We start from the raw sequence: 15,489 nt of genomic DNA, 5'->3' as shown, positions 1-15,489 counted from the left end.
AGCCTGCCTGGTCGGGCAGTACAAGAGAATCCATGAGGCTGCTGAAGTGGTTGGCCAGCACTTTGTCCAGGATTTTAACATCACAATTTTTTCAGGAAAAGTGGTCTATATTATACGCATTTATCGCCTGGCTTTCCAGGCTTTAATAATGAAGTGATCACTGCCTCACACATGGTCGGTGGGAGAATACCTGCCTCCCTGGCTTCCTCATATACCTTTTTACATATAGGGATAAAGGGCTCTACATATGCTTTTTAAAAGTCGGTCGGAAGGCCATCTGAACCTGGAGCTCGACCAGATCTCATCTGCATCACTACCGTTCTAATCTCATCCTCAGTGTTTTGTTGCTCCGTGCTCCTGGTGTAGAAAGTTGCTAAAACAAACTAACGTCAGCACGCTGGGGCGGTGCCTATATAGGTAATACGCACGTCACCTCTGCGACGATGCCATGCAGAGCCCACCTACCTTCTCGCAGGGATACTGCTAAAGAAACATTTTTGGATCCAGTCTGACTCCTGGCGATAATTCTAAGGTAAGAAATATGCAGCTAGATAGGGTCTCTACCAGATAAGGCATTACCTAAGGGAAGTCTCTTGTTCGTTAAGAAAGAAACTGATGTCAGTGTGCGAGGGTGGTGCATATTTGTGGCTCTGGCATCACTTTGGAAGATGCAAAGTTGACCCGGGGCTGCACGATGAACCTGCCGGCTCTCTGGAATAATGTTATGAAAAATATCCATATCAACTCTTGCACATGTGAATATTGTCAAGGAGGGGAATTTGCGGTTTGAATGAGTATCCACCAGAAAGAGCATTACCAAAGGAAATAATGTGTTCTTTACTACTTTCCTTAGTAATTTATATTGGGGTAATCTCTATCCGCCAATTTTTCGATGGCTTCCACTTGCCTGTGCTTGGTTCGGTGGACTAAAGAGGTTTGGAATTGGGAATATCCATAGCACAAGTGGGTGGAGCTACAAACAAATGCCGACTAATAAATCTCGAGTCCAGCAACACTATTTACAAATCAATTGGTAAATCCTCGCCCCCAACTAACTAAAGTGTATAATTCTTTAATAAATCTTATACCCGTGCATAGACCCAAATCAATCAGAATCAATAAAAATATAGTCTTTCAGTTACACAAGAAGGCTTCTCTATTCTTTAAAACTTTTGCAAAATGAAAATCCCCACGTCATTTTAGAGTTCCAGATAGAGAAGACCTTCACCCAGGTAGACTCGTCATTCCTAAGGTACAAGCTAAGTACGGTTGATATTGGTCCGATAATACAGAAGTACTAATGGGCCAGTTATGCAGACCCTCTGGCTAGGATATTGGTAAATAGGAAAAGATTGTTTGCTTTTTCACAAACCAGAGGAAAGAGACAGGGCTGTCCCTTTTCCCCTCCCCTCAGTGCCTCTTCATTGAAGTGCATACCACAGAAAATAAGGTGAGTTGAAAAGATAGAGGGGATGCTCTTAGGCAGATCATTCCATGAGATACACTTATAGGCAGATAACATCTTATTGACATTGGGGAATCGGACAAAGACCACCACAGAGTTTATAGTGTTCCTGGAAATGTATGGTGCCTTCTCCTGATTTAAAGTAAATCTCGATAAATAGGAATAAATGATCATATAGGTCAATCCTGGGAGTACTTGAATGCTGATTAGCAAGGGATAAGATAAGTTATCAAAGCATATTCATAGTAGTTGCATATCATTTGATCAGATTCATTTTTATCGGGGCTTTTTAATACAGTGCTCTTTAGTCTGGTTCATTAGTTCAAGTTTATATATAAAAACCAGGCAGTTCGGATGCTTTGAAATCTCATCCCTGATCCTTAAAATTCACTCGTCGCTCCTTAGCTCTACCTATGCCTTAACCCTGAAAACTATCACCACCCAAAGCGTCACCCACAACCACTAAACCTCACCCATGCCTTACACCTAAAAATCCTTCACCACCCCTACACTACATCTAACCCCAACTTCTCTCACCATCCGTACACTCCACCCATCCCTGACCCCTAAAAAGCCCTCATTCCCTCCAAAGTCTGCCCCCTAAAGAACCTTCACCACCCTTAAAAATGTCTCACCAAAGTAGCAAACCATTCATACCTCCTACGATCCAAGGAATGTATAAGGCAAGTTACCCATCTTCAGATGAAGATATCAAAAAAGATCTCAATAAATGGCAACCTCTGTTTATATTATGGCTAGGAACTGGGTCCGCATAATTAATTAATATTATTCCTAGGTCACCGTATTTATTTCAGTGGGAATCCCCAAACAAGCGCTTAGAAAACATGTAATTATCTGTTACTCATTCATGTGGAGTGGTAGGAAACCAAGGGATTTGAGGTATTAGATGCAGTGAGAAAGAGGGAAATTACTGCTATTCAAAATCCTCTGAAATTTCATTTAATGGGCACATAGGGAAAACACTGAGGGTAAACTGTAACACAAGAGATTTGGCAAAAGTTATAGCAAGATATGCAACAAACCATATACAGTGTACACATCCATAAGATCTAATATAAGATGATGCATTTAAGTTGTAAAAGATGAATTGTAACACGTAAGGTAAGCACTGAGTATTTAGTATGGAGGAGATGGAATGCATATTTGGTAGTGTTAACCATTACTCCAAATGTAAAGTTGAGTTTAATATGACACCCACTACCAAATAATGTGTCTCTTGCATTATTTGACCTTCATCCTGTTTAATTAGAAGGTATGTGAAAGTACGATTCCACTCCTAGTTTATAGGTTTTTGGCAACAAAACTAATTTGAGCAGTAAACGGGCAAAAAGGCCTTTAGACCATTGATGATCAAGTATGATGCATTTCTCTCACGATTCCTACCTTTAGTGCTATCATGTTGCGAAAAGCAATTCAACTTCAGATATAGGTGTCAGCATACAGGATGCTGCTGACCTCAAAGTAAGCTGTTTCCCCTGTGCTCCAGTAGTACGTCATATCACAGTCTCACAGGGCTTGTAGCAAAAACAAAATTAAAAACTAGCGATAATGGCAGATCTGACATGGCTTTTTTTATTTATTTTTTATTTGAGCAGAAACATTGATTAAACCATTCCTCTTATACGCAAAATCAACTTCACAGTAAACACCATTATTTTAAAAATATCAGAATCTTCTTTAACAAAGAACTGTTACTCTCCATTCATTCGTTGTCTAAAGTGCAACATCACTGAGATTCCATCTTTTATATATCGCAGATTCCTTAACTTAGAATATCCCCAGGTGTCAGACTAAATCCGTAATTTTTTTTGCAGCAGCACCTCTGCGTTCCGGGGACGGCGCCACATGGCCCCGCCCTGACGTCGTTCACGTACGTGACATCAGCGAGGCCATATAAGTCCCTCCTGGCGCGCTGACATCAGTTTCCTTCTTTTCCGCGTACAACGCGGATCCTGAGTGAGCGGTTCCTCTGGCCTGTTTTCAGGCCCTTTTTCGACGCTTCGTGTCTGGAACAGTGTGCGATGCCCTCGGGCTTTAAATCCTGTACTTCCTGTTCATGGCAAATGTCCGCGACGGACCCGCATCTTATCTGTATGTGGTGTCTGGGCGAGCACCACGACTCCACAGACTACGAAGCCTGCCAACACCTCAAGCCGAAGTCCCGGCGGGAGTGCCGGATGAAGCTTCTTTCTGCAAAGCTGTCCCTGTCGGAGTCCTCTCGTCCCACGGCCTCTTCAACGCAGTTCCGCCATCGATCGCCCTCTGGGGTCCGGGACCGTCGTTCACCACTTCTTGGTAAGTTGCGGCACATGTCGCCGAGGTCCTCGACCTCACTTTCATCTGTTGTCAGGGGCACTGGTTCCCGGAACATTCCGGGCGAGTGCCCCTACAGTCGTCCCCCCTCTACCTGCTCTATCCTGGTGCGGAGGCGACTCGGGCCCAAATGGAGGCTTATGCCGCGGCTTTGCAAGCCTCCCTTGGGTCCTCTCCCGTCCCTGGGGCGTCCTCAAGGCCTACGCTACCTGCGGGGTCCACGACAGACTGGCTGGTGGGTTCGCCCCCGGTGTCAAAAGAGCCTTTGCCCTCCAGGGATGTCGGAGATGTGGTATCGTCTGGGCTCCCCTCTACGATCCATATGGCGTTGTCAGGGTGCGGCCCGGCTGGGTCCCCCTCTACAACCCATTGCACCCCTGCCGCGCCGCATAGTCCTGTGGGGCTCCCTGTGGCGTCGCAAGTGGTTGCTGGTGCTCAAAGCCTCGGTTTGTGCACGCCTCGGCCTTCTGGGCAGGAAGCCGCCTATCTGGAGCCGGGGTCAGTGACGTTCCGGCGCCGTAGACTCGCCTCCCCGGCTCTGCCGACGCTTCTTTGTCAGGAGTCAGAGCCTGTTGCGGGTGAGGCTGCGGTGGCACCGGTGCGGCACCGGAGGCTTGCCTCCCCGGCTCCGGAGCCTTCTTCTTTGGAAGGTGGGCTTGTCGCCTCCCCGGCTCTATCTCCGCTTCTTCCTTCTGAGTCGGAGCCGGTTCGGGTTGAGGCTGAGTCGGCGCAGGAGGCTTTTATCCCCGGCTCCGGCGCCTTCTCCTTCTTCGGAAGGGGAGCTTATCGTGGATTCGGCGCCGGACAAAGCTCGATCGGCGCCTGCTAAAGTGGTTTTGGCGCCGCATCACCGGGTTGTTGACTCTTCTCCGGAGAGAGTTTGGCGTCGTGCTCACGCCCGGCGACGCCGGATGTTTTCTTGCCTGTTCCTCCCTTAGAGTATGTGGATCCGGTAAGTTCCCCACCTCCTCAAGGGCACCCGCACCCGGCAGGCTCCTCACCTCTTCAAGAGCCTCGTCAGGACCCCCATTCGTCAATGGGGCTCCTCTCAGTTGGGCATTGGTCGCACCCTCACTGTCTTGGGAGGGTTAGCTTACAGCCCTCACCTACTGATGAGCTACTATCCCCTCCTCGGAGGGCTGCCGAGGCTGGTGCAGCGTTTCTCAAAGTGGTCTCTTTGGCCCCTCGGATTTTGAACATGCAACCCCCTTCGGCGCCCTTGTCTCTGGACCCTTTACTTGATGTCCTTTACCGTGGGTCAGGGAATGTGGAGCTGCTTCTGCCCTTCTCTTTATGATGCCCTTTTGGGTACCTGGGTTCGGCCAGCTTCCAGTGACCCGGTGGCTCGTTCGGTCTTGCACCGCCAGCAGCCTGCTCCACATGATCCGGTCTGCTTATTTGTGCATCCAGAGGTGCAAGGGTTTGTTTTGCAAACTGACTTCCCTTCCTTGCCCCGGCTATTGCTTCCTCCCTCCTGGGAGTCCAGATGGCTTGGGTCATGGGGTCAGAATATCTTTGCCTCCACTAGTGCTGCACTACGGTCACTAAATACAGTGTATGTCCTGGCTTGGGCTACCTCTGCACTGTGGGACTCTCTGGGAGTCCTTGTTCTCCACCAGCGCTGAAGGCGCTCGTGTTGACCTACTTCATCTTCTCCGGGATGGCCGTGACCTTGCTTAGTTTACAATCCGCTCCGCCTTGGATACTGCTGATCCCTTAGGCCAGGCTATGGCTGGCTCAGTTGCCTTGCGGCACCATGCTTGGTTACGGAATAGCGTCTTCCCAGAAAATATCCGGGAGAGTATTGTTGATTTACCCTTTGATGGGGTTTTATTGTTTGATGCACACACCGACTCGGCTGTTCAGCGCCTCCTTGCGGGCTTTCCCCCCAGGCGTGTGTTCCTCTGTCGTTTGTTCTGGGGTGGTACCTTTTTCTTTGGCATCCTTTTTGATGCGTTATAGGTTATAGGCTGATAGTAAGCCTCAGGTCTAACTTTCGCATAGTCGGAGGTGCTAACCCTTTCATTTCCCATCCTTTGGATGCTTTATGCATTTTGGGCTAGCAGTTAGCCTACTGTGACAGTGTTCTACAGATTGTTCCTCTGACTGTGGCTTGTCCTAATGCACGTGTTCCCCCTTGTTGGGGTGTGCATACTCCGTGTAGGGTACTTGTTTGCTATTATATAGCTCTGTTTAGGTCGCCTGGGCCTAAGAGTTCCTTTGGCCCCTAGGCGTCCTCTGGTGCTCTTATCTGCCGTTGTACGGTGCTCAATGTTGTGCCTTGGCGTCATCTTCTATACGTCGTTGGTCATCTTGCTTATTTGCTTCATTCTCCTCCTTTGGAGGTTTTCGCGGTGTTCATCGCACTTTACAGGCAGCTTCCGTCTGCCATTACGGCACCAGGTGTGTTCCTCTACAACCATGCTGCATAGTCGTGGCTAGTTTACCGGTTTCTGCTATATATATCTGTAGTTGGGTATATATACAAGTTCTATGGGTACTCTTCTTCCTAGCTCTTCGTCTCTCTTCGAGGCTGCAAGGTCTGGTCCGGAGTCTCCATGTTTCAGGGATTTTTCCAATGATGCATGTGGCATTACCAATAAGACCCTTTTTGCGTTCCGCTTACTTGGGTGGTTCCCCGGTTTTACACTGCTCCCTTCTTCGTGTTCAGTTACTGAACGATTCTCTCTTCTGGACAAGGGTTACTTTCCTTCCAGTTGGAGGGTGTGGTCTAACATTCTGCGATTATTCCTCCGTTTCTACCCCTTAGTACTTTGGTGTCTCTGCTGTACCTTCCTTCTGCTGTGCTATATTGTATCAGCAGGGCATGCAGGACGGCTCTTCTAATGTCAGTCGTCCTAGATCTCCACCTTGCATATCTGTATTTCATGTGTTGGTTCTCACCTTGGTCTTACCGCTGCATGGTCGAGCAGCCTTATGCTTATTTTTGCTACGCCACCTTTTGGTCTCTGTAGCTGTTTGCTCTGTGCATGTTTCTGTGGTGGCCTGCATCAGCGTGCTTAAGATTGTTACTGTTCGCCCCTGTCCCCCCTTTTGGGACTGGGTGTGCACTTGGCGTGTTTCTGGTCTCTGCCTGCAATTCTAAACGCATTGCAAATTTCTATCTCTTGACCTTTGGTTCTTGGCTGTAGCCTCTCCAGCCTTCCTTCTGTGGGCTAGCCTGGTATGCTCTGGTTGCTTCTCTTCATGTTTTTTCTCAATCTTTGGTCGGTGTTCTCATAGTGCACCTGTACGCTGAGAGTGGTCCTCCTTCCTCTCTCTTTTGTTCTGGTATATGACTGGTGCCGTTTCTACCTATCATACTTATACAGGTATGGTGTAGCACCATTATGGCATTTTTGGGATGTCTTGCATCCCGTTCTCTTTTGCTCTTCCGAGCTATTTGGGTTGCTGTCTGGCTGTTCCGCCACAGCCTTTCCCTTTGTCAATCACTCTGTTGCCGGCTCAAATACTTGGTCCTTTCTGTTGTTCTGTCGCAGACCCACCTCCCCTTTGGGGTATGGCTGTGGTATCTATTCTAAGTTCAGGAATCTGCGGCTAGATGTCTCTATCAGATGTACGAGTTTCTTACCTTTGGTAACGATGTATCTGATAGAGATGTTGTCTAGCCGCAGTTTCCTTAAGGCCCACCCAACCTCCCCGTTCTGCGAGGACCTTGCCAAGTGGGGTTCTTCGCTAGCCCCCTTTTATAGTTGGCATTGCTTTTTTTCTCATGGGTGCTCACATTGTTGCGTCCCTTTGAGATTTGCCATAATACAGCTGACTCCTTCTCTTCTGTTACCATAATTCAGCGGACTCCCTCTCAAGGGTTTCTTACCTGTAATATGATGCCTTTTGATTAACCTTCACCAGGAGATTCATCTTCATTTTCTTATCTTCTACTGCTGCCTTCCCTTCTCTATTGGTTCAGGGTTCCGGTCTCTTCTACAGTTGTCTTTCTTGGGGATCTGTTGACCTCTGTTTCAGGCCTCCATTACTATAGGGGCAGTGCCGGTCTTTTCATACCTTCCTGCGGTAGACAGGTTTTCTCTCTATGCTGCGTTCTTGCTAGACGACACAGTTCTACATGGTACTGTCAGTCTATTTCTGTCTGTAGTTCTACATGGTAACATTCTGTTTCTGTCTGTTAAGATATTCTTCCCTTGGTGCACTTGGGAAGAGCCTTCGCTTAGCTTCCGGGGTTCTTTCTCACAGCTTTTTTCATGTATATGTAGGCAGTGTCTAATTCTGTCTTGTACAATGGTGTCTTGCACCATCCTCCTTATTTATTCGTGGATTTTCATCTCTCGCACACTGTTCCCATACTTTCACAGTTTTGTTGGTGGCTCCGCGTTGTGTCGCGGAAAAGTTTCTCCGAAGAAAACTGATGTGAGCGCACCGGGAGGGACTTATATGACCTCGCTGATGTCACGTACGCGGACGACGTCAGGGCAGGGTCGTGGGACGCCGTCCCCCGGCGCGTAGAGGTGCTGCTGCAAAAAAAAAATCTGGATCCAGTCTGACGCCTGGGGATTTTCTGAGTTAAGGAATCTGCGGCTAGACAACGTCGCTACAAGATACATCGTTACCGAAGGTATGTAACTCATACATTTCCATACGGAAATATATCATTTAATGGCTCTGGCCCTTTTCGCATAAGCCTCTTCAAATTTTCTCGTTCGAATAATTTTTCTATGCAATTCTAGGTAGGCTGGTACTTTTGTTTTCCTCCAGTTTTGGAGAATCAGGGTGCGTGCCACCCAAGAGGTAAAAGCTGCAAATATTTCCTCCCCTCTAGACATTGTCTGAATTTGTCTCTGCCTTACTGAGCCAAAAAGTGCTATTTCCACCTTTGGTTCCAATCTTCTCTGCAAGCCAAGTCTAAGAATGGCACAAACTTTCTCCCAGAACTGTTTTTACATCAGGCATGTATAAAATAAATTAAGCCAGCCTCCCTCACCTAATTGCTGACAGCGAAAAGCCTCTATTCTCAACTTCTGGATGCATCTTATGGAGCGCTTTTGGAGTATAATATGACATCCAACGTGATAAAAATGACATTCTTTTAAAAGTTGCCACTCTTAATGCCTTGCTGTCGTATTGCGAAATAGCGTGCCACTCAAGATATGAGAAAGTACATTGCGTTTCCTGTTTGATCCTCTCTAGAAAGTTATTAACCAAAATGGTCTCTCCTTGGCTCCGCAAAAGTCAATACCATTTCTCCACCCCTCTTAGTTTGGTTCTAAAGAGCACGGCTATAGAAGGTATACTTATTCAATAGATGTATGATATGAAGATAGCCATAAAAGAAAAGCTTACTCCGGTCTCCACATCTAGCTTGGACCTCCTGCCAATTAATGCATCTCCCTTCAATAACAGCCCAGTTCTTTAAAACCATTAGCTTTCCAGAACCTTAGTTGGCTATTCTGAATTGGAGGCCTAAGCTTTTACATTTGGTATGCTGCAAGTACTCGTGTCCTGCAGAATGAGCCTTCAAGGAGTACAATGCCTGAAGTCTAATACAAAACTCCTGTAGTGTCTTGTATCTAATTTTTTGGGGAAGTTTTGCTGTTTTTATATAAACCGGAATCTGCGACCCTGCTTCCTGAATTATCTTATCTCCTCACACACCCACCCAATTAATGTAAAGTTGAAGTACAGGGAATATTACCCTTGGTGCCTTTTTGTTCCAAATGAGCTGTCGAAAAATTGTTTCTATCTCTTTGAAATATGCCATGTTGATTTTGATCGGAACATTTGTAAAAAGAAAAATCAATAAAGGTAAAATCGACATCTTTATAAGGGATACGCATCCGATCAATGTAAGGGGAAGAAGTGACCATTTATCAAGTAGGCCAATGCTTTTTTTCAACAGTCTCTCATAATTTTATTTTATATAAATTTCCACGTACTGGTTAGTGACGTATATCCCCAAATATCGAATCGGGTCTGGGGAAAGAGTTTACCGCGTTAGACTATCTGGAAGAAAATCACTAGAAACATTAAGGAACAGAATTTCAGTCTTCTTATTGTTGATTTTATACTCCCCAATTGATTCAAACTGCGCAAATTCTATCAATGTCATATCAGTATTTTGTTTTTCAGAACTAAGATACATTATAATATCGTCCGCAAATAGTTTTAATTTTGTCATTCCTGCTATTGTTGTTTTAATCTCCCATTTATTGTGGATCCCAATGGCCAGAGGTTCAATAAAAAAGGTAAATAGTACGGGGAATAAGGGACACCCCTGCTGGGTTCCCCGGTTTATTTCGACAGTACCAGCTAGGATGGAATTTATAAAGACCTGAGCCTGGGACTTTGATATATATTCTACATCATGTGAATAATCTGGGGAGGAATCCCAATCCTTCCAAGCCCATAAAAGAGAGCATCCCAATTAACCAGATCGGACGCCTTCTCTGCGTCGACCATCATTATAAGCGCTGATGTTTATTATTAATAAAAGTCAAGTGCTTGGACCAGAAATACCGTATTGGATGACATTGACCTGCCTGACACAAACCCTGTCTGATCCTTGTGGACATTCTGTGCAACTGAGATGAATCGATTTGCCCAGCTTTTCAATAAAATTCTGTAGTCAGAATTCAACAAGCTAATTGGCCTATACGAGTTGACATCCCTAGGATTTTTACTATCTTTTCCAAAAACGGCTTATAAAATTCTGTCGAAAGGCCATTGTTACCGCAGACCTTCCCTCCAGGCATTGAGGCTAAGGCCTGCTGCATTTCTGCTGCTGAAATATCTGCTGCTATCTCTTCTGCCTACATACTTGATATCTGTGACAGGTTTATATTGTGTAAGTATTGATGTATTACTTCTTTCGAGGCCGTATATTTAGTTGCCTTTAACTCATTATAATGGTCTAAAAAACATTTTGAGATCATATCTTTCTTGGACACGAAGGTCCTTTTCCCAGGCTCCAAAAGTTCTATAATTGATGCAACGTCCTGCTTTACTTTGGTCGACCAGGCTAGAAATGTTCCTATCATTTGACTTTCCTCACAATGTCTCTGCTGAAATGACCGTGAACTATTTATTTCTTCTATGATAAAAAGCTCCCTTAACTCCTGATTTGCTTTATTTAACTGCCCCTCCGCTAGATTTCCACTCCCCAGGGAGCTATTTTTCCTTGACAAAGCGATATCGACTGCCAACTGAAGTTCAGCTATACGTGCCCTTCGGGTTTTTTATTGCGGAGCTGAAAAAGCCATCATCTGCCCCCACACTGAAGCCTTAAAAGCTCCGCAGACAGAAAAGAGCGATGCTGTACCCTTGTTAACCTGAAAAAACTTTATCCATTTTCTTGTATTATCCATCCATTGCTGCTTTGTGAAAAGGAGTCGATCCATCTGCCACCTGACCTTTCCCTCTTTCTTACATCTATTTCTATTTCAATTTTAACCAGCGAGTGACCTGAAAATAAGTTAGCCAATATTTCTGAATTACATGAGTTCAGGGAGCGGGAGATAAGGAAAAAATCAATACGAGAGGCAGACTGGTATTGACGAGAATAGTAAGTATACTGCGAAATTTCCCCATGAGCCCTTCGCCATGGTTCGATTAATTGATAATCTTGTTTTATTACATCTAATACTTTTTGTCCTAGGCTTCAGTTGTTTCTTTGTTTTGTTTGAAGTACCCTTTCCCAAGTCGTAAGTAAAGTTAAAATCCCCTCTAAAATTATGGGGCTCATCACCCCTCTAGCTAGGTCATTAATTCATTGCGGTTTAAAGGTTAAGGTCTGTTGTCAGCAACAAGGACTAAAGCTCAACAAGCTACTTTTCTAATAATGCTGAAGCAAAGTCCACATTGAGTAATAGAGCTAATAACAACATGCCCAAACATCCCTTGCCGGTGTGGGTACTTACCTGGAAAAACCAAACCTCCACCCCACCCAAAACCTTGGTTAGATCTGTAGGGGTACTAGACAACCCCCAAGAGTACTGTCCCTAGCAAGTCTACTTATAATGCATCACACCCTGTCCAAGATGGCCATCTATACCAAAGCAGCCTCCTGGATATAGTCATTACGTTCTGCAAGCTTTACTGCTTGAATGTTAATGAAAAGACGAATACTGCCATGCCAAAAGCAATGCTACACTTTTCCCATCTCACAGCTAGCTTCAGGTTACCATCATCAGGTAGGTGATTCTGTTAAAAATCCAAAGCAGTTAAAGAATAAGTTACCTACATGTGAAGCTAGTTATCCAACATTGGTAACCTTTGCAGATCCCCATGCAAACTGGCCTTACCAGCCACCCTGACCAGTTGATACAGCTGATTTGTTATCGGTGTGCATTTTTATACAAGACATGCTTGGAATGTGATCTGAGGATTGCTAAAGGGTGGATCACTGTAGTGAAGGGACATATGGTCCACAAAGACTAGTCTTTGAACCTAGTATCTCAGCTAAAAAAAATTTCCCAGGGATAGCTAGCTCTCTTCCCCTTTCCTAGCAGTGCAAAATGTTGCCTTCTTAGAACTCCATTCCGTGGTTATTGACTCATCATTAAAAACATTTGTGATATTTCTTTTAGAATTGTGAAAGGTCTGGCTTCCACAGTGCATTTGTTTTTCACTTAGCCATTCAAAATAATCAGACTGCCGTTGACAACTGGAGCAAAGCTGGAATTCTTTCTGCCACCTGTGGCATCTCAAAGTGAAAATGCTTAGGTATGTTTGTCTTCCTCACCCACCCCCTGAGTTCCTTTCTCCCATTTACAGTACCAGCAGTGCAAAATTTGAGGGAGTCATGAGGCACCCACACAAAAATTCAACTCTTCTTAAGGTCACATGCGACCTTCAGCTATACCCTGCCCACACGAAATAGATTATTTCCCACATAGCTCACAACTCCTGCCCATATCACCAACTAGCTTATTGCTTCCTTCCTGCAACTCCATTGAGAGCCCCTGTTGCCTTCTTTCCTCCTGTATTATTGCAGCTCCCACCCTTCCCAAAACATTCTGCTAACCTGGCAACATCACCATCTTCATCCCAACTATTAACCATGCTCTCTTTCCCCAAAGAGAAAGTGTGGTTTCCTATTATCTTCCTGTACCTCCCTAAGGTATCCTTCTCATTCAGCAGACTCCTCCTTACTCATTAAAGTGAAGGGGGCAGAATCCTTTGCTTTTTGTAGCACATCTACCAATTCCCTCTTTATGGTGAAATCAACCACATTCGTCATGGTAATTATTTTCTTATGTCTCTTATAGCATGCATAACCCCTAATCTGGTATCAGCCAAAAGTTGTTACACATGGATTTTGTTCTATTTCAGATTTGGGGAGGACACAAGGAGCAACAAGGATGCCTATCAAGCAGCAGTTCAGAGACTCATGCAGTCTGTTCACCTTTTTACGCCAAAACTTTTCATTAAGCACTTAACAATGAACATCACAATGGAAGAAGTCTATGTTTTGGAACACTGGACTGCTATAAAGTGGCTGGACCAAAATATGAAGTGGGCTTGCAAAGTCTGGCTTTTCTAAGACGTTACGCTCACAAAGAGGTTTTTGAATTGTTGAACTCTAATCACTGTTGCAAACAAGAATAAGAAAAATCAATAAAAAATAGTTCTCACTGTGTCTAGTATCTACCCAGTATTTATTTGTGAAAGACTGACATTTAAACACACTGTTATATAGCCTTCGTGTATACATAGATAGAGGGATAATTGTGTTACATAGAGTGATAATTGTGTTACATAGTGATAATTGTGTTTCTACATATATATGAGATGTGTATGTATGTGTGTGTGATATATATATTTAGTACCCGGTGGCAGTCACCACTGGGTAGTTATTGTTTTGAGCGTATTTCCAAAGGAAATGCATTTTTTGTGTTGCTAATTAATAACTTTTGAGTTGTTTGCTGAATCTTTACAAAAAAGTGTTACATTTTCGGGGCGATCCGTCAAGCGGGGGCCAAGAAAAAAGGGGAGTCCCAAAACATGTTTTACCCATTTATTTTTTCCATAGGAACTTTAGACACAGCTACAGCCTAAACTGCTGAGCGGATTTACACCAAATGTGGCAGAAAGCTAGATCCTGGTCCATTTGTGATTTGTTGTAAATCCATTTAGTAGTTTTTGGGCACCAGGGCACCCATCTTTATTGATAGGGGGATGGGGTCATACTGCAAGACCCTCCTCCACTTTATTTTAAAGAATGGCCCTGGGGAATGGGGTCCCTAGGACCGAACAAGGCTTGGGGAGGGGTGTCACGCAGCCCCCCTCCCCTTGATTGAGTGGCCCTGGGAGCTGAGTCCCCATGGCCTAACAGGGCTCTGAGAGGGGGCCACGCGGCCCAACTCCCTTTATTTTAAGGAGTGCTGATGTGATCCCCAGGCTCTAACGAGGCTCAGGGAGCGGGGTGTCTCCCCCCTCCCCCCCCCCCTTAATTGAAATAAATGGTCCCAGGGGATTGGGTCCCTAGGGCCTAATAAGACTAGTGAAGGGGGCCATGCGGTCCCCTCCCCTTTAATTAAAAAAAAAAGGCCAGGTTGTGATTGGGTCTCCAAGGCCTACCTAGGTTTGCGGGGGCCAGTGGACCCCCTCCTCTTTAAAAGAGATAAAATGGGGGTCCCCAGGACCTAACAAGGTATGGGAAGTGGGGCTGCCCAGCCCCCTGCCATTAATTCAAACAAACAAAAAGCCCTGGGTGATGGGGTCCTCATGGCCTAAAGAGACTCAGGAAAGGGGGGGTTCATACTGCCCCCTCCCCGCACAGCCAAAGACCACGAACAGCTAGGGGTTGGCTGCATGCCGGGGTTGACCACTGGGCCTGCCCAAAGGCCAGGCTCTGCGGACAATTCCCCACCATGCTCGACTGAAGGCCATGTTCAGTGTGGCTGCAATGCTGTGCAAAGCGTGGGGTTGGCTGCATGTGGGGGTTGTCCGGAGTAGCGAGGGGCTGGATTTAAGTATATATCAATATTACTTTGTTAAAATAACCCTAGAAAGTCAATGAAAAAAAAAAGTGATGTTACAGTTAGGGGAAATACTCAGTAAGAACATAACATTTTAAAGTCTAAAAACCACAGAAATTCACCAGTTATAGTTATCTCAAGTAACTATAACTTTTGCCCTAAGGTAACTAGAACTTGAACCCTTGCCACGCCATGCACTGCCAATTACTCTACATATTACATCACTCATGACATCTTCTATGACATCATTGATAGTATCTCTACAACAGTTGCAGTGAAATTATTGATGAGAAAATTGCATGGCAGGGGCGCAAGTTATAGTTACTAGAGAACTATAACTGGTGAATTTCAGTGGTTTTTAGAGTTGAAAACGTTATGTGGTTACCGAATATTTCATCTGACTATTATGTTATATTAACCTTTGGTGTTTTTCAGTGAAAAAAAACAAAGATTAACGTAATATTATAGTTAGATTTTTTGGTTGGAGCGCCATTGAATGGTGAATGGTACTCTGTTGTATTTGCTCCTATACTGCATGCCTTACATCTACTGCACTTACGGAAACCTTTTGTTTGTAGCAAATGAGTCTGCTCTGTCACTTCCCAACTGCTTTTGACTAATCCATCTTTCATGGAGAACGCCCTTCTGTAGGATATAGTTGGTGATCCGAGCACAACTTCTTCCCTTACTAGATGCCAATGATTTTTAGGGATATCTCTGACTTGTCTCATGTTT

General features: G+C 45.0%; 1 protein-coding gene across 3 annotated transcripts in view; it reads left to right on the top strand.

The window, feature by feature from the left end:
• TOPAZ1 (testis and ovary specific TOPAZ 1) overlaps positions 1-13,412 on the top strand; it is a 1,878,688-nt gene extending 1,865,276 nt beyond the window's left edge. For all 3 annotated transcript variants that reach the window (XM_085630596.1, XM_085630595.1, XM_085630594.1), the window contains one exon: positions 13,106-13,412. In XM_085630596.1, the coding sequence (XP_085486722.1) occupies positions 13,106-13,316 (211 nt within the window). In that variant the 3' untranslated portion in view covers positions 13,317-13,412. The remainder of the gene's footprint in view (positions 1-13,105) is intronic.
• The last annotated feature ends 2,077 nt before the right edge of the window (positions 13,413-15,489 follow it).

The sequence above is a fragment of the Triturus cristatus genome, chromosome 10, assembly GCF_964204655.1.
Source record: "Triturus cristatus chromosome 10, aTriCri1.1, whole genome shotgun sequence".
Taxonomy (NCBI): Eukaryota; Metazoa; Chordata; class Amphibia; order Caudata; family Salamandridae; genus Triturus; species Triturus cristatus.
Note: the sequence above shows the minus strand (reverse complement) of the source record. Positions and strands in the feature narration are given on the sequence as shown.